Source organism: Bombus pascuorum, chromosome 6 (assembly GCF_905332965.1).
Source record: "Bombus pascuorum chromosome 6, iyBomPasc1.1, whole genome shotgun sequence".
Lineage (NCBI taxonomy): Eukaryota > Metazoa > Arthropoda > Insecta > Hymenoptera > Apidae > Bombus > Bombus pascuorum.
Genome location: NC_083493.1, coordinates 13,032,151 through 13,054,650, shown reverse-complemented (window position 1 = coordinate 13,054,650; position 22,500 = coordinate 13,032,151). Strand labels below are relative to the sequence as shown.

Here is a 22,500-nt window from a genome sequence, read left to right as displayed (position 1 = left end):
AAAAGAATATATTTCTATCGTTCCACAGCGTTTTGCCTGTTCTTCCAACGATGTTCTCTCTATTCTTTCCTCGGATTTTTATTACTCTATGATTGGCTTTTTATTCATCAAAATTCGATCTTTCCACAAGACTGTAAGTGACTACTTATATCCCACTAATTATCCCACTTGATCTTAGTTTCAATTGTAACTGTTAATCCATTGTGAATGCAACAGCTGCGTCATTGCTAATTCCCACGATCCTCCGCGAACGATAAACGCCATATCTCGTATCCGCTAATACTCTATTAATTCTCATCACGATCACTATAATTGCACGAAACAAGTCACAGCAGTGTTTTCAGTGGCCCAGTACGAGTTCCCGTAGACGATTACTGTTTTTTCTTAAAAGTTACCACGACTGGAAATAACCTACACGCAATCTGACTTTTCTACACTTTATGAATCATTCTGACCTAGATTGTTTCTTTCAAAAGAAAAAGATATACTTTTTTGTGTGTATAGCTATTCCTTTAAAATTTAGAAATATATTGTTGACAAGATATATTATACAGAGAGTCGCAGATATTAACGGCCAAACGTTGTCAGTATATTCTGTGCGCGTAAATAGAGAAAAAGTCTTGTACAAACATAGGTCGTTTAAAACTTTATTAAAAAGTTACGACAAAAGTATGAAATACGAAGGGAGCAGTGGCAGACTTACGGTTATTGCGACATAACGTAGGAATACATCAGCGATATTTACGTTCTATCTGTTTATCTGAAGGCAGTTGATTCTCCATCTCAAAATGTTCATCAAAATCGATAATTCAAAATTGAAGCGGCTGAAAGTAGAATTTATTATCCAGCGAATTTTATTTCTATTTTCTTTCGTTTCGCCAAATGTAATCACTTTGAGATGTAAACATCTTGAAATGGAGAATTCGTTACATTTGCATAAACCGAGCAAACGTAAGTGTCGCTGATGTGTTCTTACATGATATCGCAGTAAACGCGAGCCTGTTACTGTTCCCTTTGTATTTCATTTCATTTTTGTCATAACTTTTTAATAAAGTTTTAAACGACCTATGTTTGTATAACAATTTTATCTCCTCTTTCCTTCTTCCCTGATATACATGAGAACAAAAAATGTGAAATATTTTCATTACCAAATAACAATTTTTAATAACAAATTTTTTCCTGTTCTCGAAATTTGGAGATCCTTAATGTTTCTTCGACGATTCTTTTTAATATTTATTCCTCTATATTAATTTTTAATAGTTCCACGTTTCTTAATATTTGGAGATATATTGTCTGACTCTACACGAAGCAATCTACTTAGAATTCTACTTCCCGCTACGACACGTCTATCCAAAGGATGCAGATGTTGCAGTATTGCGGATGAGTCGTAAATAGATTGGGAAGGATATCCTTCAGGCTTCAAATATTTGGAATTTTGATATTGTAAAAAATAGAAACTTGAGAATCGCAACCCTTGCGACGTATCACGAGAAACTGAAAGATCGTTGACGGTAAATTTTAAGGTAAAAATTGGAAATGATCCCAATTGTGTTTCTCGAAATTCTGAAGCAAATAGTTCTTTAATGATATCAAGTCGAATTCCACGATCAAAAACGGTTAATACGTAACGAAGATCCGTAGTATCGATGACGAGATCACTTGAGATCACTTCTTACCGTATCTTCTTCTTCGAAAACATTTACGGTATACCGCGTGACTTATGAATATTTAATAACACTCGTCACTAAATTATACAATTGGCAATTTTCTCGGTGAGCTATTACCGTAATCGGTTTCATAGCCCACGGCAAATGTTAATACCTAGATAGGCAGAAATACATATAGAGCATAAATTGATTCCAGTCAATTAGTAACCTCATGCCATATATTGGACGGATTATTACGTTGCCCTGTGTAGATGAAGCCACGCAATTTACCGTCTCTCAGAACGGGTCGCGCTATTAACTCAACCCTCGACAAATTTGCTCGAGATGCTTCTTGATTGTCTATTGTAAAACTTTCGCAAAGGCTAGAAGCACGGGAAAGAGGGAAGAGAAAGAGAGACAAGAGTGGAGGATAGTTTCGTTGTTTTTGCGCGGTCACTGTTGTTTTATTGGCCCATTCGAGCGAGTTAAGTTTGTTAACAGGCTCATCCAGCTCGGTTGGTCACCGTAACGAGACGTGGCGAAAAATATCGTCTCTACCGTGAATTTTCAAATCACTGCTGGGCGCTAAGGTCACAAAGAATTAAAAAAGTAAAAAATAATCCTAAGTTTAACTCTTTGTATTCCGTTTGCGGTTCCATAGCGGCGATGACAACGTAAAAGATTTTATTCGATTTTCTGTCGATAAAAAAATATTTCGCGCGTCTTTTTTCTTTTGAATGCGAAGCTTATAATTTTGGGAAGATTCACTTGGAAGTATTAGTGAAACTATGTACCGAAGTTGCAGGTACGCTACGTCATAAAAGTTGTAAACGTTACTACGTATGACATGGTGTCACACGTATTTCACCACAAGTATGCACGATTTGTTCAACAAGAGTAAATTAATACCTAGCCTTTTGCGCTTATTTAACTTTCATTAATATTCACATTTCAACGCTTGAGGGATATTCTAACAAGCAAAGAAAAAGTATCTCGAGTATTCCATAGCTATTTCTCCCAAAGTGTTGCAAATTTTCCTCGCGTCATAAAAAAGAATCGTACTCAGCAAGTATCACTGAGTTTGGTAGCCATTCGGTGTGCGATTGCGCGTAACGAAATTTCTCACGAAGCTTCTTTTGCGAAAGTGTTCTAGGAAAGTGCTCGGGCGATCGGACGAAACGACGACAACGTGACGTACAATTTAAATTGCAAAAAAGTTTGCAAGATCGTCGTGTAAAAGAAGATAACTTCGGAGGAGCTGTAGTCCTTGTTTATTTGCGTGACCCTACGAAATTCTAGCGGAGTCGATCGAGAAAGGAACAAAGAATTCTTCGTATTCTTTCGGACGAGGGAAACCTCGTCGAACTTGCGGAAGCTTGCAACGACACGTCAAATAAAATTAGAGATCACGCGTGTCGGCTAATCCAACGAGATAACAAGGAGAAACGAGAACAATGGCAACGAATGTTTTTCCAAATGGAATTTTATTTCGTTTCGTGATAATAACAGCCATTTTGTCTTTTCGTCTTTGCCCATTTTTCCCTTTATTTTCTCAGACTCGCTTGCACTCGAAATAATATTTGAATTTCCCAAGTCCGTTCCCAGCAACGACCTATATTTTTCGATTTAGCCTTCCTTAGATTTCCTAACGAAAAATTCCACGGAGTTTGGATATGGAGTAGTGGAAATGTACGAGAATACCTGGACAAATTTTAGCAGCGCGAATATTGCAAATATTTCGAGGATGCGTTCGTGAAGATTTCTGGCGAAAATTCGCCGCGACAGATAGAGCGTTGCACGATTTTCGTCCGCGCGTTTTAACCAGCGCGATGCGAGATTGGAATCGATTTGTCGCGGGAACGAAAGACAAGTGCGGAATTGCTATCGAATGAAAACTTTCCGCGAACTTCCCTTCTCGTTTTTGCCTCTCGGGAGGCCTCTTTCTCGTTTGTACTTGTTCGACAGTTTACAAACGACGAATCTCGATATCTCCGATTCGTTTAATCAATCTGAAATAGTTTAGTATTATATAATTACGGCGTATTTTCACGCTAGAACTGTCAGAGTGAAATAACTAACTGGTAACCTTTCATAGAAATTTTATAGACTTATAGCGGCATATCTTTGATAAAGTATTAGGTTGTCCGAAAAGTTTCTTTCGCTTTACGAGGAAATAATAGACGCGCAACGTTTTTGGTTTTATATTATTTTGTCGAATTACGTACGATCTATTTTATTCTGTTGAGATAAACACCACGACATTTCACGACTTGGTTTCACGTTTGTATGAAGGTGCATTGTTGAAAAAAATACGTTTGCGAAAGATAGACATTTTCCGGACAACCTAATATGTGGATACATAACAAAAGTTAGTTTAACACAATGAAAATACTCAATGACAATCTCTGCAAATTCGTAGCGTTAAAGCAGCGGAATGTTTCGTTTTCAAAATTAATTTTGCGAGATGCAACGGTATTTGTGTTTTCGTTACATTTATTTCAATCATTTCTTGAAACTATTTTCTTCAGACATACTTCAAATATTACACTAAACGATACGTTTGATATACGAGAGTAATAACAATAAAATATGAGATTTTAATCATTTATTACCGCAGTATTATCAAACAGATATCATAATTTCGATCTTAATTTTTAAAAAAATATTGATTATAAATAACCATTGTACAATAAATGATTAAAATTCTGTTGATTACCGGTAATCGTTATTTCTAATGGGAACTTCATTTTGGTTATGAAAAACCATTATCAATGATTAGAATTTTATTTTGATTACCAATAACCATTATCGACAGCAAAAATTTTACTGATAACGTGTCAATTATTATTATTTATTTATTACATATAATTAATACGTATTCATTGATGACATAAGGAAGATAGTTATAAAACATATATATATTATTAAGCAAAGAAACATGAAAACATATGAAACAGAAAATAAAATAAAAGATATCGTACTACAAAAATTTGTGCCATCGATATTGGTTATCGATAACCAAAATAAAATTTTGGTCATCGAAAATGGTTATTGGTAACCACGAAAAATCCCGATCATTTATATTGGTTACTGGTAACCAATAATGGTTATTCGTAACAAGAACAAATAAAAATTCATATTTTTCAATCGTTTCGTTTTTTGAAAATTTCTTTGAAATTTACTGGTAACTGGCTTCCATGTAAATAACGATGAAATTTTTACTCACTGACATTTTTCTAGAAAAATTGTCGAATGCTTGACTATAATCTCGGATCTCCGAGTATTAAATAAAAATAACTCGAAGTTGGAATTCGATAATTTTCCCTGAAGATAGAAAACTTTTTATCTGACTTGGATATGACGATTTGAATTGAGATAATGGGAACATCAGATAATACAGTCTTGCAGATTTATAGCGTTACATCAATATCTGTTTCTAAGATCAAGTTCTTAAAATTCGAAGATTCGTTTGTCTGATTCGACACGGCACGATCTACTTACACTTTTACTTCTCGGTCAAGACGCGTCTATACAAACGATTCTGATGCTCCGACATTACATACGCATCGTAAATAAACTAGAAAAGGTATCCCAAAAAGCTGGGGATCTTAGAATTATGGGAAATAAAAATTTTGGTACCACGACCCTCGTGATATATCACTTGCTATGACTCCTACGGTTTTCCCCAATTCTTAAAGTATATACATCCCATGCATTGAGTACCACATATTTCTATACTACCCTTCCTTTCTATCTTCACAAGGAATACTCTTGAATGTGCTCCGCGTCACGCCATTCTGCCATGAAGTTCCATTCGTCCACCGTTTTTACTATCAACACTGTCCATTATTATTTTCATTTTTGTTTTATTTATCCAGACCTTGTTCGTCCTTTCGATTTATTTATTCGCATCTTCGATTTATTTATCCCGGACAAGAGAATAAAATTTACAGTCAACTTCAAACAGACTGCATAGGAAAACGTATTTACACCATCCACGACACACGAAACTCGATACGTCTGCAAGATACAGAGATTTGTTTGTCCTGAATAAAAGACTACAATTTAAAGAAAACTTCAGACGGACCGAGAAGAAAATAAATACGTCATCCACTGTGATATACGTAGTTGAAAACTTATTAAATAAAGTAAATATAATATAAAATGAATAAACTATGAAATACAACGTAATAAAAAATAGGATAAATAATATATGAAATACAAAGCAATATAAGATAAAATATAAAATAAATATAAATAAAATAAACATACAGAGAACGGTAAAAGATACGTACTCTCTTCTTCGGACAAATCCTCGCCGAGGCACTGCAGCACGGCTCTCAGGTCGGAGGCGGTGATGTATCCTCGATTGTGTTTGTCGAACACCTGCAAGCAAACAACGAATCGCTACAGAAAACTGCTCGCCAACATTCTACACCGTATGCCACCGGTTAGAGCATTCGGGTTTGAATCATCCGGGCGAGATAGATTCTTTTATTTCGAGGTAAATGGAATATCCGCGCAAAGAAAATGGCAGACGGCACTTTTCTCTCTCCGAGCCTAACGGGAGGATGGCTCTTTTCGAGGGCGTCGATAATCGCGCGGACGATGAGGCTCGCGAGTAAATGCCGACGCGGGAATAATAACGAGGCGCACGTCTCTATTATTTGTCAGGCGGTGCCGCTGTCGCAGACGCAATCATGAAACCATCGCACTTTTGTGGAAGCAGAATTGGGATTGATGCAGCTCCTGGGAACGGTCTCTGTGCGACGACCTTCGACTCGTACGTCTAGCTTCCAGTGCAAACGTCCTTCTCCGATGCTTGCTTCGTTACCAGCAAATTAATGGGTTTGAATTTTCCATGGAAAGAGAAACCAGGCCACGTTTCTAAGGAGTCACGTGCGCAGCCACAGCGTCGAGCAACGATGTCCATTCGCGACCAACGTCGTCGAGATTTCTACTGAATTGTCAAGCAAACAAGTAAAGTTCATCGACCGAGGATAACGAGGGGGTGGAAAGGGGAGTAAACAGGATCGAAAAACTGCTATTTTCGCTGATCTTAATGGTCGATTTTCGGTATCGTGGGAATACAGTTGCTCGCGAAAGTATTTGAACACTGGTAAACATCTTTTCCGATATATTGTGCGCGTTATACGAAATATTTCGAAAGTTGGTAAAATCCGATTAGTATCTTATAATCGCATTAATCAAGTTTCAAACAAATTAAAAATATTTATATTAATAAGTCTCCGTATTCAGTGGGATTATCTTTAATATTTTATATATTTCAGATGAGTATTCGTGCTGTGTACCGTATACCATTCCTTTTTACAAAATATACGTTTGGAATAAATATCTTACAACATTTATTAATCATTATAACCATGTCAGCCGTGTCTTGTTACAGGTTTAAAGACATTTCAAAATGTTTCATATGAAACACACAATACACACACAGAAATTTTCTATGATAATTGTGCAAATACTTTCCTGAGCCATCAGTCGATGTTTTGCGATTATGGGGAATATTTGTTACGGTAGGAAGAATAATTGAATTAGAGAGCTGATTGCTATTCAGTTATAATACAAATATTGTAATGCGTATGGTATTACACGAATATCTCGATTCGTCTCGCGGTTCGACATTCGATCTGCGTTTCTGTTTTTATTGGCTCACGAAATTGCACAGCCACGTTTATTCATCGTATATTTTGAAACCGTCCAGATCCATATAATCACGTTGATCCTGTATTTTTAAACATGTTTCTAGTTAGTTCAAATAAAGAGAAATCGATATTCGCTCTGACTATTTGCGATATAAAGAAAACATCGTTCCAATGTTGAACGGTTTTTGTTCAAAATATTACATCGCGATAAATGGAATAATAAATGTGTTTCATAATGTTCAGAACCATTATAGTATCCGAAGTTTAATTTTCCACGATGCTGTTAGTGGAAAGTGAACAAGCTCGAAACACGGAACGCTACCTGTTTCTTAAACGAAGATAGGCAAATTGATAGAGAGAAAAGTTAGGTTGCTTAACGAGAATCGTCTCCTTACGATACCGCGCTTCGCTGGCGTGCAATATGTAGTTGGTATTTATTTAAATGGAGCTACGCATCGATTCTCCTCGTTATTTCGCTTACAAGGTAACGCCTTCGTTGCAAGTCGGAAACCTACTTTCCAACAGCGTACAAAACAATTTATGGAAGATTATTTATGGAATAATGTGCCTTAGCTTTATTCAGCAAAGAGATAGAACATTCGAGTAACTAAATACTCGTTCTCGCCTCCTTAATTTTCCACCATCTGATCAAGTTTACGTACAATGGCGCCAAAAGTTTCTTCTCTCGGCAATTACGCAATGCGTTCCAATTCACGAAGTCCTTTCTAGACGAGGTAGGAATAAGGGCTCGCTTGAACACCCTTCCACTCTTTCCCTTTCCGTAGCGTCTTGAGGTCAAAGGTAACAACGTCGGGTAGATAGTCGGTGATTGCGAATCGACCAGTTTCCAGGTGGCGGAACTCGCCGAGTCTCCCATTACAGCTTAACGATTACACACACTTTTCTGTTTCTCCGTTGACTGGAAATCGTTGGTCTGGCTCCGTTTCCGATCACAGGGGAATATTGTTCACCATTGTGCAAGGAAATGGGAAAGAGCAAAGAAAAGAGTTTCACGCAAGATGCCGCGTCTCGAATCGCGACGACGCGCTTCCCCGTGACATTCTCACATTCATCGACGTCGGAAATCGTAATCAAGCAGCCATTATGGCAATTACCAAATCGTTAGTTCTCTAACTATTCCATTATTTGCTCGCACGAGTGGTTCGTCATGTGGTCGTCGAGCCAACAAATAACACGTCGTAATCAACACTATCGTTATTTGCATACTCGACATCCGAGCGTGTCTCATGACGATTCCATCGCACGATGAGTGCAATTTTTGCGCGACAGTTTCATCGGTGAGTGACTGGCGAACGGATCGTTGATCGACCTATCGAACGAGTCTCAGTGGAGAATCGAATTCGAAGTATTTTGATCGGAACGATCGATCTAATTGATTAATCCAGGGCTGTTCACGATCAACTTTTTTCTGGAACGCCTCGACCAGCCGCGAAATTGGATATTTCAGCAAGTAAACGAAGGGGAGAGATTGTGTTTCGGGAAATGGAAAGGTAGACATCGGCTTGTTTTTCGGTGCCTGGAATACACGCGAATCGTGGCAATAGACGTGTAAACCGTGCGTGATTAATCAATCGTCGATTAAGTCTGCGTTGCAAAGGTTAAGGACGATTAATCGCATACACGGTCTGACGCGCATATCGCGTATTCTACGTCGACCCTCTTGAAACAATGTCACGGCTGAACAAGGCAGACTAACGAGGAAAAAATCTGTCGCTGATCGGGGCCGTTGCCAATTAGTTCTCTTTACAATTCACAATAATGAACTGGAATATTAAACAAATCGCAGAGAAACTAAACAGAGAAAACGAGGAAAAGAAATAACGCGACAAAAGAAACTGTGTCATATATATGCTAATGCAAAAGACGAAGATTAAAATACCGATTTTTCGTATCCAGTTCACCCTATGATCTCTGATCTAAGATCGCCTTATGCTGGTCTCTCATGCATACGCTCGTTTGTCTCACGCGAACGTGTACGAGCGACAGAATAAATCATGCCAGGCTCTTGCCAGGCTACGAGTCAGATAACCAAATAAGTTCGTGAGCTTTATCGCGAATTCCGAACAAATCGTCGAAATTTGGTACGACCAGAGGCAGGTACGAGAGAAAATCGAAAAAAGGATTATAGAAAGGAATGGCAATCGCTACTGCGATAAGGTGATAATCGCGAGGCGTTAGGGCGTTGGGACGTGACGAACGTAATCGAAGCTGTAAGAGCATAAAAAATTTCCCAAGTGTCGGGCTATTCGCATCCGGAATATTAAGATTCGCTCCAATTCCTCGCACCCTTCGATTTCTTTCGTGATAACCAATTAGCCCATTGTTTCATCCTCTTCTTTCAAAGCGTACACTTTGTGATATTAAAAGTGGTCCGCTTAAAAGGGCATACCTTTCCTATTAGCTGGGCTCGTACCTTTTCTATTTGCCTCGCGTAAATCCAATGAAAAGCCACTTTTGTCGATTAAGGAGCGATTACACCGTTAGTAAGGCGAGAAGATAACGTTTCTGGTTTTCTCCCGTGGTCGAAGAAACACCGTTGACTCACGATGGATGTTCGTTTTTGACGATGTTACAGTAGTCCTTTGCTGGTTTAAATTAACTTAAATTGGACTCTCTGTAGCTTTCAACTGACTCAAAGGGCGAGTAACGTACAATATTTGCATGCCAATACTCCTGGGAGACGATCTGAATTTTTGACCCGTGACTCTCTTCTGTTCGTCATAGATTTCTCCGGTTCACAGATTATTCCATTTTTCTTCCTATTGATGCGTGTTCCTTACAGACAATAAATTGTTTATTCGGCGCAGCGATCTGCATATTCAACGACCTCTCAGATTTTGAACCGTGTTGTTTTTCGATTCGTTTGGATATTCTTTTCTGTAACTCGTTTGTTCGTAGAAACCACGCAAAAATTGTATTTCTACTTGCCATCGTAGAATTACAGATAATCAATTTGAACGTATCAAGTTGTTTTACAAATTCGATATCGTTAACTGATAAAACTCATACCTCCCACGCGTAAATACCAATACATTTCCATTTTGAAATTTAATTTGTTCACAGTTGAATAACATCGATCGTGCAATGAATAACATACTCCATTAATTATATACGTTAAAACGATTCATATTTCACTACGCGAATTGACTCCCGGAACCATGCAAAATACGGTTTGTATTTAACAAACAAAAGAAAAGGAAGAAGACGAACGTTTCAGAATACAGATCATGGAATATGGCGTTTGGCGAGAGATCGTCGTCGCGTCTTCTTTTTTCTCTCTCAATATTTTTGTCTTTGTTAGCTTTTCTCTAATGTTCACCCTTTCGTCTCTTTCCCCTTCCTCAACGAACGCAATAAATCTTACTGGTCATCCACTATACTCTCGATCGTTTTATCCCGTTCTTTCGAAGCTGTTTCTCGCTTTGCTCCTCGCTTTTCACTTTTTTCTCTCGTGTTTTCCGGCTCTTTTTCCTTTCTTTCTCTTCCTCCCTTCCCTTTTTTTTTTTTTATTCGCCGGCTACAATCCGGCTGCCGGCGCGCTCGCCAGGCCACGGAGATTAAAATATCGACTCGGGACACTGCGATACGTCGCGTCTGACCCCAATGCCGGCTCGCTAAACTCTTTAAGCGCGCGTTAGGCGATTTAAAGCGATCGAGGCGAAGCTTTCAACGCGAGTGACGGGTTGAATCGCTCTCTCACGCCGCGAAGCCAACGACTCCAAGCGCTTTCACACCGCCATTATTTATCCTCCTACCATTGTTAATCGAATAATCAACGGTAGGACGTGTGTAATGAAGCGTATTACGCACCCAGGGATTTCGATACGATGTATATTCCGCGTCATTATTAACATTTAATCATTGATTTTCCAAGGGATATTTGATGCGTGATAAAACGAAGTTAATTAATTCGTATCGAATAAAGGCGGTGCACGATATATGTATACTTCCCACGATAAATATTCCGCCTCGTCTATTACGAAGCCAGATACTCAGCCTGACAACAAGCTTGATTTCCAGACAATATGATTCCCAACGAGACGATCGTCGATCATCGGATCTAAAACTAAATTAATTCTGCGTAGTAAAACGAGCAAGGAAAACGAGAACCGCGAGAGTCATTAGCACTCGATATTAAGCTGAAAATTCATTCGAATCAATTAAAAAATTTCGATAACTTTTACGATCGCGTAGGTCGAAGAGCTGGAAAAAAGTCCACGCGTTAGTCTCCTCGTGGAGATAATTGCTTGAAAACGAGGCGAAAATTATTTTTTTAAATTTCAAGCGGCCGCGATCCTGAGTGGATACGAGAAGCTAAATGGAGCGGTAAAAGTGACCAGCGTCGGCCGATAGCGTGCGTCCGCGCGTAAGCACGTAATGGCTTCGAGAATGGAACGAGGAGAAGGAAGAGGAACGGGTCGTTAATAGCAAGACTGAGTGTAGGCCGCACGCAACGGCGAACTGGTCGTTCTCTGGATACCGCAAATTGCTTTGTTATATCAATGTACGTATGTATATATACGTATATGTCTGTTCATGAGTATTAAGACATTTATTAAAGGTTAAATTGTGTAATAAAATGAACAATCACTAGGGAATTATTAAAGTCTTTAACGAATCTCATTTAAAATCCTACGCTTTAAAGAACTCATGCGCTCAATATTATAATAACACCAGTTACGTACAATTCGATTAAATTCCTTTTTTACTTATATTTGTCGTGTCTTTCTTTAGGGGTTTCAATCTCGGAATTCATATCTATCGAAATATGTATAATTTTATGTGCAAGACTAGATTAACCAAGTAATAGTGATACATGTATGTGAATATGAGTGTATGGAAGTATGTGTGCGCGCGGCGTCTCGAAAACAAAGGAATGTAAACTGTTCAGTTGACAGTTTTGTATGGAAGAAGGTGAGACGCGTGCAAGTGTGTATCGACGAATATCTTTGAAATCGTTTATCAAATAAATATATAACTATTCTAATACAAATTCCAAGTGTAAATTTAGTGTTCCTATACCATTATTTCGGCAATTAAGATCCAAAATTCTTAACAATATCACTAGTCTTCTTACCGCATTTGTCACTTTTTGATTCGACGAATTCTGTAAATGATTTTACATATTTAATTTTCTGATAGAGTAGATCAATTATTACGCTCTTTACGAGACCAGTTGATGTCCTCTTGTGTATTTACGAACGGCAATTTATACACGTGATACCGCAATGAAAACCATAACTTGGTTAAATGTACTGATATTCAACATCGAATAACGAATGAAATAATACTCGAGTTTTATCTGGCTGACAAATTGACCCCTGACCAGGGATGGTAATACGAGCCTCGTTAACGGACGAAAAGAGACGAATATTCCATGGAAATGGTATCGTATTCGAATTAATATGCAACGATTTCTTGGATAAACGGAAGAACAGAGGATGATTAAATTGATATCGCGGTGGTGATTTTTCTTACCGGATTCCAGCTTGAATATATGCATGAAGGATCATAGGGAGGACGACGAGACGAAGATTTTTTCCCTGATAATCGAGAAACGCTCGAGGAAATAGTATAAACGCAGCCGGCTAAGACGAAAAGGAAGGGAGAAAAAGGGAACGAGTGGAAACGGTTGGTTGATGGAGAAAGAGAAGAAAGGGAAGACCAGGCAACAAAGGCCGCGGAATGGCTAGGAAAGTGTATGTAGACGACGCGGTGGAAAGAAGAATGGTGCACGAAAACGACGGCAGGATGAATGTCCTTATGGTCGAGCTGCGATGGTACAGTCATTAGAATGTATTGTGGCGCAACGGTTTGACACGCTCCCTTTTGAGACACGCCGCTCCACATACCTCCGGTTCTCGTTCTCCAGAAAGTTTATCTCCGCCAAGGCCTTTTCACTTTTACGCATTGGAAGATGCACGGAATTGAGCGCCTGATGCATATAAACCGGTCATTCTAATATACTAGATAATAGGTAGCAGAGCGCTATACTTTTTTTCATCTTTTGTGGACCGTGGCTCGGTCAGCTCTGCTGTAGAGTGCTGAGAATGCGTAGATGCTAAAGGCACTCGTGGATAGCACAGACAGACTATCAGACTATTTTGTAAATTTGATAGCTATCATGATAAGTTATTATCGTAGAATCAATCGAGGGTAAAATTAATTCCTTAACAATGAAATTAGGTTGTCCGAAAAGTTTCTTTCGTTTTATAAGGAAATAACAGACGCACAATGTTTTTTGTTTTATATTAGTTTATTGAATTATGCGCGAACATATTAATAGAAATAAAATGAAACAGATCATACCTAATTCAATAAAATAATATAAAACAGAAATTATTGTTTATCTATTATCACCTTATGAAACGAAAGAAACTTTTCGGACAACCTAATCCTTAGTGTTTCGCTTCGAATAATCGTACTTCATCGATAAAAACGAGATGCTAATATTTTAAATAATGTGTACATAATATGGATAATGTTAGATAAATAATGTACAAATTAGATTTTCATATCAATATCTTTCCACTGTGAATAAGCTTTCGATGTAGAGTCAACGTAATATACATTTTATACGATATATTGAAATAAAACTTTATATTTGTATTGACCTTTTCTTTTCGTTTTTTAATACTTGAGACAGTAGTCAATATTTACTGGTTTTCTGCTTGTGAATAGAACACATTAGTCGTAAGTCGCGTTATTCTTTTTATACACAACAGATAAAACAAAATGCAGTGGTCTCAAGTGTATCTGAAGCTTAATATATTAGTAGCCGCTACTACTTCTCAGTTTAATTTACGACTGCTATATCTCGACACGCAGTACACAACTGCGATTGATTTATTTGAACAACAGTTGTCGGAATCGCAAATGATTCATTTGCCTCTGTCCGTCGAAAATCAACAAATCGGAAACACTTTCTTGAGCAAAGGCGTACGAGCAACAGAGGACTTCTATTTCTGTTGCGACGTTGGATAGTTAAATCGACGTTGTTTGCATTACGTTTTGGCAGTGCAATCAAGGAAATGGTAACTAAGATGGGTTTGTTAAATTTGTTAGTCAAAGCTAACTAGCACAGTTAATTCTCGTTGTATTATCGCGAATCAATTCGTAACGATCTTTACTTTTAACCTGGTAGCCAACTAAAACCTTCCACAATCACGAAGTTGAGACAATTTAAGACAATTTATTATATACTTGCAAACACGTATAAACACGACATCGTTTATTTGTAAGACAAATAAAAGGTAAAAAATAAGGATCTCTGAATAACAGAATTATTATATCTGCAAGAGAGTGCTGATCCAAGTGACGATTTAACTTGTCCTTGTCGGTTAACAAGTTAGTGTTTGCGGAACAATCACAAGCAGAGAAACTTCCGACAACGTTGATTCGCATTACACGAGCTATGTCTTCATACAACTCGTGTAAACGGGAAATAAAGGCGAGTCTGTGTCTGGTAAGAATCCAAAGCTCGCCGCAGCCGACCGATGAATTCCCAGGTATTTTCTCAACAATTTTTCTTTCCTCTTGTTTGCGCCGTTATGTCCGAAGATTACAAGCATTTGCGAATCCTCGTTACCTCAAATTGAGGGAAAAGCAGCTGCTTTGCTCCATTTTACACTTGTTTCCTCTATTTCACCGAATATACCCGCACGGGAGGTGACAATTTTCGTTTCTCACTTTTTCAACTAAAACGCTTGTAATCGTACTAAATTCTCGTTTACGAATTGCACGTTGCACGCGCTTCGCAAGCGAGACAAATTGCACGAAATATATTTCGGAATTATGGCTGGAACGTGTTGGAACGATGGAAACGCGGAGACTCGGGAGATCTTGCCATCGGCAAGATGAACGACAAACGGCCTTTAAAGCCGCCATCATAAGACGAAGTTAGTTCGGCGGAACGCGTATTGAGGTGGCTAAGCTCGTTCAACTAACTAATATGTACGATAACTGCGCGTGGGTGGTACATTATCGCTGCGCTGGAAATGAGGACGAATAGGTACGATCACGTGTCGAAAGTACGTTATCGACTTCTGGAATTCGAGTACATACGAGTCAGACCAGGTGAAAAAAAAGGAGCGGAAAAGCGAACCGATCGACTCCTGGCTGCAGAAATGTATGTTCTAACGAATAGTCCGGGGAATCTATGTTTTCAAGGGAAACGCAATTCGTGATAAAAAGTTGTTTCAGTGGGATACGCTAAAATGTACTAATTGGATGCTTATTCGTTGTAGTATCAGCTCGTTCTAGCGTGCATCGAAGTGTATACATACGTAATTCGTTCTAAACGAATTGTCTCTGTATCTAAATTAATATATATTATAGGAAAATTATTTCTGAATTCAGCATATACCGGTAAGTATTTCTAAATTATTTCACAAATAATTATTTCTGATTTCAAATTGTCAAGGGACAAGTAAAAAGTTGATCAGTCAGTGATCAAATTATAAGATACAGATAAATATATATAATTTATATCGACTTTGAAGATAATTTAATTTTATCGTATACGTAGTAAACGTGAAAAGATAAGTGAATGAAATTAATAATCAAATAATGCTACAAACGATAAGAAAACAGCAGATTGACAATTTAATAATTGTCATAGTTGCCGGCAGAATTCTTTATAGAATGGAAAAAGCGGTAGGATGGATAATAGGATTTTCCAGCATTCGTTGTATTATTCCACCGCATACGTGTGCATATGACCCATCGTATAATTTGTGAAATGTTGTAGAATTCGTTACGACGCGGCATCTCTTACGAAAATAAAAATCATAATTAACAAATGCGCCTGGCGCCATACTTTCCGCGCGACATTGTCACGTAGTGCACACCTTGCGTCGTATAAAATCCACGCAACCCAAATTCCATTGAATGCAATTGTCACACTTATTGTAGCCGTATAACCAATTGTATAATAAACTAACAATGTAAGTGCATACATTCTGAATGCATTGTATTTTCCATCCATAGAATCAAACAGAATTTGACATTAATCACGCAGTACCGTCGATGACGAAATATACGAAACTCTACGTTTGCAAATTAGCGTATTTAACGATATTATTGCTCATTAGGAACCTAATTTAAATGGTTGCTTAATTCGCGATGATTTCCATCTCGAAATCGCGTATCGACGATCGTCAAATCTATCGTACACTACGCATGATCAAAAATTGTATTTTCTCATCGAAGAATTTAATCGAATTATCTACGAATTACCTATGGATGCAATCATATACTTGCTCGATGGTACTCACATCGAAGCTAACCCATTTGATACAAAACAATATGGACGTTTGCATTCCATACAATAGTATTCGCTCTATGCAATCACTTTGTTTTTGTTTTACGATCAAATTTTCCGCGAATTCGACTCTACTCATTGAACGACCAGCCGTAAATTGTTCCATGAATTCAGCGATGTATACGCGATGGATTTAAACAATCCAAAAGAATCGAACGAAAAAAATGGCCACGAGATTGAATCGTATTACGCCGAAAGGACTAATGGACGTTCCCTTTGTACTACACGAAAGACCAGTGGCTCGCTGCGGCTTTCGTTGCAGTACTTTTTCGAAGCTTGAAAGCTACCTTTTAGCTAACCGTCAGATGAAAGATTCTTGGTAACTGGAGTAGCTGGCATTTTCTTCCAGTTACGCTTTCTTCGATTAGATTACTTTTCACGAAGGAGGAACACCGTGTACTTTCTCTTCCGTGTTTATTTCTCCCGGTATGACGAATCGTTCGACGCTTTAATTATTCATCGACACATCCGCCGAAGGTTTATTTGTGGCCTCGATATTGAAAGCGAATCTTAATACGGAAATCGATCGAGGGCGGTTCCATTAGCGCCATCCTTGGCGCGTTTCGCTTTCCAAAGGTGACGATAATTCCTCCTCCTCGACTTTATCAATTTCCCTGTTGAAAACCGACAAACCTGTTACACCCTGGTCAGCAGAAAACTTCTATTCGATTCAGTTAGTCTAAAAAAGAATCATCTTTTCATACCTACGTTTAATCACCGATTGATTCCGCAAGATTTTCGGTTAAAAAACGACTCCGATTTTTCGCTGAGTACTCGTTGAATTTCGCGTACATACGTAAATGAAAGTAGGTCGTTACACCACGCGGTATTCTTGCTCATTGTCGCTCAAGATAAGCTCAGACCCGTTCCGAGAGGGCATTAAGTCTGCAACTGGAAAACTTGTGAAATCTCGCGTCTCAGATCCGCTAAGATTACCGGAACGAAATTTCTCTCTCATTCTCGGCTGCGAAACGAAATGAAAAGCGACAGCTGGATGAGAAAATCTTTATGTCGTATTTCGATTATTGTTATCTAATTTTCTGCGAGTAGAATAGGCTCGTAAGGATGCCACTTGCCAGTAGAACTACATTTATTTCAAATGTATATATTGGAATGACATATTAGTTACTACTCGATTAACGCTTTCAACGCCAAGATGTTTCATCGACGCGCGTTTATCATACGCTATTTGCTTATTACGATGAAGCATGCGCTACGCTGTCGAAATTACTCGACGATCAAAGCGCGAAAAACATGAAGTTTTATGAATTCATCACTTATAGCATATAATTATAGTCATTATGAATGACAAATTATAGCTTTTAGGCTTGAAACATACCTTTAGGCTTGAGCATGATAACTGATACATTATCGTAAATCGAGGATTTATTTTGAAGCAACACAGCTTTAGGCATTAAAAATAATTTTGAATTGTTTTTCGAAATTCTTATATAAATTCATAGCGTCGAATGAATTAAGTAAACTTCTGCCGATTAAAATTACATTTCCGAAAGTGGATTTCTATTATACGAACGAAATATCACAGACGGGGAAGCTCAGGAAACTTCTACTATATAAACTCAAGTTTTATTGCAGTTTATCCCTTGATGGATTTATATCAAGTTTAGATAAACGGAGCTCTACAGTATAAAAGAAAAAGTAGGCACGTGAAAGTAGCAGCGGCCGTCTACAGCACGAATACTATGTTTGTGTAACAAATTGATAACAACTAGATAGAATGAAGTTTTGTGGACTGTAAAATCGATACACGGAAACTTGTTGCTTTTGCAATTCTAACGATCAACAATGCCTCAACAAACTTACAAACTTGCAGTATACAAGATCTCAAACAGCTTTACCTGTAAAAACATATCCCATTATGGCTACGTTTAAAGCGCCATAATACAGCGTAATACACCGCACAGAATTGAAAAACAGCAGTTACGTGTTTGCGAAACTGTTGTTTTAACAATTTGTTCAATAACAGCGCGACAAGGGAGTAAATATTAGAAAGAGAAGAATACATCAGAAAAATATAGTAGTTCGCAAAGTTATTCAAACATTTATAAATACCTTTTACAAATGTATTACTTGTATTGCAGGAAACATTCTAAATCTTTTTTAATTTGTTCATTTTGTCTTCTTTTGCTAATTTCATTAATACTGTAATAAGATTCAACTATTACGGTTATGTTGTTAAAGTTTGGAATAAATCTGAAAATCCGCCTAGAAGATATTTGTAATCTACAAGATATCTAGTGCAAGCTTTTATTTTATAGAGATCACACAGGTATTTATATAATCGATTATTCAATAATTCAATATCCAATTATCCAATAAATAAAATAAAATTGATTATATCAATAAGCCTGAATATTTTCCAAACTGATTTCAAATTTTACCAGTGTAACCGTGACAAATTTATCTCACGTAGATAACGAAATATTAATATATTTTATACATATAATACGTACGTGAAAGTTTTCTATGATAAGTGTTCAGATACTTTCGTAAGCCGTACAATCTCGCTCATGAGTTCGATATACCTATCCTCGAAATGAAACATTGTTGGGAAAATCTCTCGAAAAAACTATTCGAATGTGGCACACGCTTTCTTCATTAAGATAACGACAAACGAGGCGGGTGCACGGTACGAAACGTTAAACGGGGATTTGCAAGGACCAACGTAATCCCATCGGTTCGCTCTGAGTTTGATTACGTCACGCGCGGAGGAGACTGAAACTTTCTTCGTTTTCTCGTTGTCACCTTCTTTATTCGGTCGATGCGCGACCAACTTCTCTCGCGGCAGAGAAGAACGATGATGATCCGGAAGGATTCAGCTTGAATCTTGCAACCAGTGTCGCCCGCTTCGAATTCGGAGGCCGCCACGTTCCTGGCCAAGAACTTTCTAACCCGGCTACTATCCTCTTTGATCCTGACCGCTTTTGAGCTTTATCCAGCTCGTCAAGTATTCCCCCTGTCGCCTGAAATTATTATAAAGTGTGCACAGAGAGAGAGAGAGAGAGAGAGGAAAAAAGAGAAGCAGACCCAGCGTAGTTTCAGCTGCGAGAAATTCTTCTTCAATTACTGCTGTGTTCGCCGTTTAGCGAAAAGAGAGGAAACCCGTTACGAAGTCAACGAAAGGAGGTCTCGTTGAGGAACACAATTCATGGATTTCGTGGCACAAATGGGAAAACTTAGATTCGAAGGAATTTTAAATTACTCGAAGCTGGACGCTTTGAGCCATTCCGTATTGCGCAATAGCCAAGAGGCTTCGTCGCCGAGACAAACTTGTTTAGACTTCAATTTATCAATTAGAACTTGGAAATGGACGTCGTACCAGTCATCGTTCCGTTATTAACGCTATTTCGGGAAACGCTCGTTTCTTTCAGCGAATGTGGATTCATTGGATTAAAATTTCTTCGCCTGAATCAAATCTGGGCATTGAGGAGAATATATGCTCGTTCTAAATCACCGACGAACAGGTTGCAAACGTTTGCATGGTGCAAGAAACGAGAGAGCATTAGAAACTCGTGCAGGGGAAGAACAAGCTGGTGAAAAATTGTTATTTCTTTTCGCTAGATGAGAATCGCGTTATTCTTTATATTTCCGTTTCTTCTATCCTACTTCTACGTTTTATTCCATTTTTAGACAGTTTATTAAGAGCCACGATCGTGAATGACAATATCCAGTCGCATTATCGTTGTTTAAGTACAAGCTATCGGTGTTTATTCTGCCGCACAAGGAAAGGATCTTCCGCAAACATCGAGGAAGACAGCGAGACAAAGCGGAGTCGATAAAAATGCGACGATCGTTTGGAAAAAAGCAACCCACGAGGAAACAAGCGTCTCAGAGTAATAAAGCGGTGCGTTGTCTCGTGCAAATGTCACACGACATCGACGAATCTAATTTCTCCCGTCGAATGAAAAACTTCCACTTAATGCACATCGCTGCATAGCAGCTTAAAATTGCCGACATGTCGCGTTGCTTTTCAAAGGATATAAAACACGAAAGCGAGTGTCTCGTCCGTCTCGCGAGAAGCATCGTGAACACCAAAGAGGCATTCGCTATCCCGTTTCTTCGAATGTCTTTCGCGATCAAACGAGAGTCAAAGATTCGTTCGTTGGAACTAATTGCTCGAACCTTTTGAGATATTCGCGGACCCGTTGGCACAAAGTAAAATCTACTATTTGTCAGTGGATCGCTTCGATAGCTTGATAATTCAATTATCCAACGATCAATAAATTCCTAGTCTCGTCTCTGTAGTTAATGATGCAACGATTAAGCTAACTAGGACAGTCAGCTTGCGGAAAATTTGAAGCATTAGCCGAAACTACTCTACCAAACTAACTCATTCGTAGCATAGAAACGTTCTTGCAAAGAAGAGACATTCCAAAAATGGCAGCCGCCTACGCGTGGTATATTCGATGTCATTCGAACAAAGGTAGTCGGTTGCGCGTTCGTCGGACAAATTCGTGGCGCGCGTGCGAGAATTAATTGGAATTGGTCAGAACGGGACGGAACGACACGGACGTGGCTTCTTTGTAGAACACTTCCGCAGTTGCTGCGCGCAAAAGCTTTGTGCCTTGGAACGAAATCTGTCGTTCGTTACTCGTTATCTGACAATTATTATTAACGTTTGTATTGAAGCATAGGTACGATACGCTTGACGGACCAGTTGAACGCAAACCGCGTCGTCGTTCTACGGGAACAAAGAGCCGCGTCCTCGATGTCGCGATCGACTTAACTGTTTCAATCGTCGTATTTTTTAACCTTCCTTTCGACGGATTCAATTCCATGTAAGTGGAATAGAAAGTGCAGACTTTCGACAGATGTGATAATTCTACGTTTCTTTCGAGGACGATTCCTTCAACAGATCGTCGCGTATCGTTGCATCGTTATCGTTAACTCTCTTAGTTCCGAATAAATTTGTGATAAATCGAAGATAGATGGAAGAAAAGGATATCGTTCGATAAGGAGAAAACGGGAAACTTGTGATTCGATAACGTTAAGCGGATTTACGCTTCGACTCTCTCAGAAGCTAGTCACATTGACGCTGCTTTACCGGAAGACAACAAACCGGTGTCAGCATCGAGCACGATTCCGCGCGTGACGCTGTTCTCGTGATTTTGTTCTTGCAAGGATTTATTTTTCCTAAGGGACCTGCTACCTTTCACGTACAAACACTATGTTATGCTACATATATGCACAGGGGAATGTAAACTACCGGCATCATTGCTGCTTTATACATATCTTGTCCGAGCGGACGTGTACCGAAAATTTCAGCGCTGGCAAACACGAGACTCGAATTCGTACGTATCTCGTTCACTAGCAAAGACCCTGAGTTGATCAGGTAATTCGTACATAAATCGATTTTCTTGCCCTTGCACGTGATCATTTTAATTTCAGCATCGGAAACCTAACAAGTTTTAATTAGTTCGCTTAATATTGTACATTTGAACGTGTAAGATTTTGCGTTTAAATATCTTTAAATCTTTAAATTCTCCAATCTTCGATCTTTGGGATTATTTGATTATTTGAATCTGAATTTTTCACAATTTTCAACTTCTTATCTTTTCCTGCTAATTTTCATCAAAGTTCAAAATAATTATCAATCTGTCTATCGTTACGATTAACATTATCTCACACCTTCGTGCTCGACTAATAAATCCATTCCCTTGACGTTTCGCTGTGAACACGCAGATTAATCTATCGATTTCCATCACTGTTCGTTAACTGCCGTGACTCTATATAATTTCAATAGGAAAATTCACGCTGTCAGAACACTTTGAAATGATCCATTGCAGATTGGCCGTGTGGAGAACGCGGCGGGTACACTCAAAAC

At 38.5% G+C, this 22,500-nt stretch overlaps 1 protein-coding gene across 2 annotated transcripts in view; it reads right to left on the bottom strand.

Annotated features, from left to right (window-relative positions):
• Positions 1-22,500, bottom strand: part of LOC132907844 (calmodulin-like) — a 60,816-nt gene that overhangs the window by 3,962 nt on the left and 34,354 nt on the right. For both annotated transcript variants that reach the window (XM_060961282.1, XM_060961281.1), the window contains exon 5: positions 5,942-6,032. In XM_060961282.1, coding sequence (XP_060817265.1) covers positions 5,942-6,032 — 91 coding nt within the window. The remainder of the gene's footprint in view (positions 1-5,941; positions 6,033-22,500) is intronic.